Source organism: Anopheles aquasalis, chromosome 2 (assembly GCF_943734665.1).
Source record: "Anopheles aquasalis chromosome 2, idAnoAquaMG_Q_19, whole genome shotgun sequence".
Taxonomy (NCBI): Eukaryota; Metazoa; Arthropoda; class Insecta; order Diptera; family Culicidae; genus Anopheles; species Anopheles aquasalis.
In genome coordinates, this window is record NC_064877.1 from 73,838,147 (window position 1) to 73,840,646 (window position 2,500).

Here is a 2,500-nt window from a genome sequence, read left to right on the forward strand (position 1 = left end):
GCCATCCCTCTGCCACCCACGAAACTCACTGTTTTCTGGTGTGTATCTTCCCCTTTTTCTTCTCTTTCTCTCTACCGTGTGTCCGTTCTAGGTGCATCATATCATCACAATAGTAATAGTAGTAGTGGTAGTAGACGGCAACCCTCGAACCGGCACGGCGACAACCGCGACCGGGACCGGCTGGATCGCATCGAGCGTGATCGGGAGCGGGACCGGGAGCGGCTTCACGCCCGGGAGCGCGACATGCTGCACTACGACATCAACGATGACGATCTGCTGAACGAGCGCGGTTACGGCCCCGAGTACGGTGGTGGCGGTGGTGGTGGATCGGGCAGTGGGGGTATCGGTGGCGGTGGAAGTGACCGTGGTGGGGGGATGGTGCGCGGGGACAGTCGCGACATGCGCGACCTGAGAGATGTGCGCGATCCGCGGGACCTGCGAGGCGTCGGCCAACTGGGAGGGCTGGGGGCGAGTAGCAGTAGTGGGAGCAGCGCTGCCCACGCCAGGGCGCACAATCTCAGCAGCGACATGCTGGACCATGGCGAGCTGATACGCGAACGAGAGCGCGACCGGGACCGGGACCGTGATCGGGACCGTGAGCGGGATCGCGATCGAGATCGAGACCGGGAGCGTGATCGTGAGCTGAACCGGGGGTACGCGGTCCAGGGTGGACCGCGGCAGCTGGTGGCGGCCACCAGCGTCGTCGGTGGCCCGTCGTCGGTGCGTCGCGGTATGCCCGAGCGAGACCGGGACCGGGACGACTACAGTCCGCACCGTGGCGGCGGTAACAATAGAAGGGTACTGAACGCCATGTAGGAATCGTGGATATAGGGATGGGATCAGGATGATGTCGGCGGTGGCCATGACGGTGGCGTGGAGGGCACTGGCACCGAGCGCACCGAGACCGTCGAGACGGGTCAGCGAACGATGCTGCGCAAGCTGGGCCGTGGCCGCACCGTAGAAGATGTCGAGGAGGAAGACGAAGGTGAAGAGGAGGACGAAGAGGATGAGGAGGACGAGGAGGAGGACATCGAACGGGCGGACCGGGAGTCGCTGGACGAGCGAAAGCTCGTACCGGACAGCGAAGAAGAGGACGATGGATTCGAATACGATGAGTTCTACTAGACCACCACCACCACCACTACTGACGACACACCAAATATCCACACTAACGCCTGCACACCCACATAAACACACCTACACACGGACACGGACACACAAACAAGTACAAATGCCACTCAACGCTCTTCCAGGGGCACCAGATTCGCGGGATGTGTTGTGTCATCTCTATTGTGCACGCGCATCGCAACATAAATTCCCTTCAAACATACAGCCACAAACACATACACGAACACATGTACACACAAGGTAGAATGGACCGCCGTATCCTTGCCATCACGCGCATCGCCAGCCAGCCAGCCAGCCAGTCAGCCATCCTGCCAGCCGACATTCTCGAGCGCTCGAAACCCCGTTCCTGCTGCGGTGCGGCTCGTCATCCTGATCCGATTCCTATAGGTGTGCTGCTAGGGTTATTGAGGACTATCGCCATTCTTCTGTTGTTCTGTTTGATGTAGGTGCATGCATGTTGCCTGACGTCAGTGTCAGTGAACCTCTTCCGGTATCCATTGTCGACCACCAGAGAACCCTTGTCCGCCGTTTTCGCTCCTGGTCCTTTTTTCCGTACGACACTGTGCTACCTTTCGCTCTCTTTCGCTTCCTTGCGCTCTGTCTGTCCCTCTTTCTCTCTGCCTCTGCCCAAACCTTATCTTTTAAATTCTAATTATCCAGTCTGCGATCGGTTACTTACCTTGATGCTGTTTGCATCTTCCATAGGCACGTTTTCTAGATTGTTTTGTTGTTTGTTTTTGTATTTTTTTTTTCTTTGTTTTCTTTTTTTTCTGTTAAATGCAGTGACACCAATGTTGTTAGTGTTCTATTTGCCATTTTGTTTGAGCCACTTTAGCAAAACACTTCACTTCACGCCACAAGCAAATTGATTATCTATTTCGATTGAAAAACAAAAGACACTTTGTAAACTTTGTTTGTGGTTTTGGTTCAAGTTTTGCAGCTTGTTCATTAACGTATATCGTTTAGTCCACTTCTCATTGACACTTTCTTCGTGGTACTATTGATCTTACTGTTACAATACTAATTACCTCGTCACAACCCTAAGCGTGTTAGTGAAAGTAATCCATTTTCCTTTCGTTCCGTGTTTTCTTAGTACGCTTATTCCTATATTTGTGTCTTGTTTGTTTGTTTTTTTTCTAGATCTTATCCTGTCCGAGTTTTTCTAGAGTTCTTCCCTTCCCAAAAACCTGCTGCAGTGTTCGTGAGCCAGGAAGTAGCCTCAACTTTACTCCTTTACTCCGTCTTAGGCATGTCGCGTTACTATAGCTCTCGTTACGTTCCTTCTTCCTCCTGCAACCTTAGTCGTGGTAGCGTGGTGCGTCAGCTGCCACATATTATTTTATCGCCTCCACAGTCCCGCGCAATCACGATC

General features: G+C 53.3%; 1 protein-coding gene across 9 annotated transcripts in view; it reads left to right on the forward strand.

Annotated features, from left to right (window-relative positions):
- The window catches only part of LOC126573012 (voltage-dependent L-type calcium channel subunit beta-1), a 117,078-nt gene that overhangs the window by 108,367 nt on the left and 6,211 nt on the right, over positions 1-2,500 (forward strand). For 7 of the 9 annotated variants that reach the window (XM_050232777.1, XM_050232780.1, XM_050232782.1 and 4 more), the window contains one exon: positions 92-980. In XM_050232777.1, coding sequence (XP_050088734.1) covers positions 92-816 — 725 coding nt within the window. In that variant the 3' untranslated portion in view covers positions 817-980. Of the gene's footprint in view, positions 1-91; positions 1,804-2,268 lie in introns of those variants that run through there. The other 2 variants (XM_050232785.1, XR_007607980.1) reach the window with 2 other exon arrangements.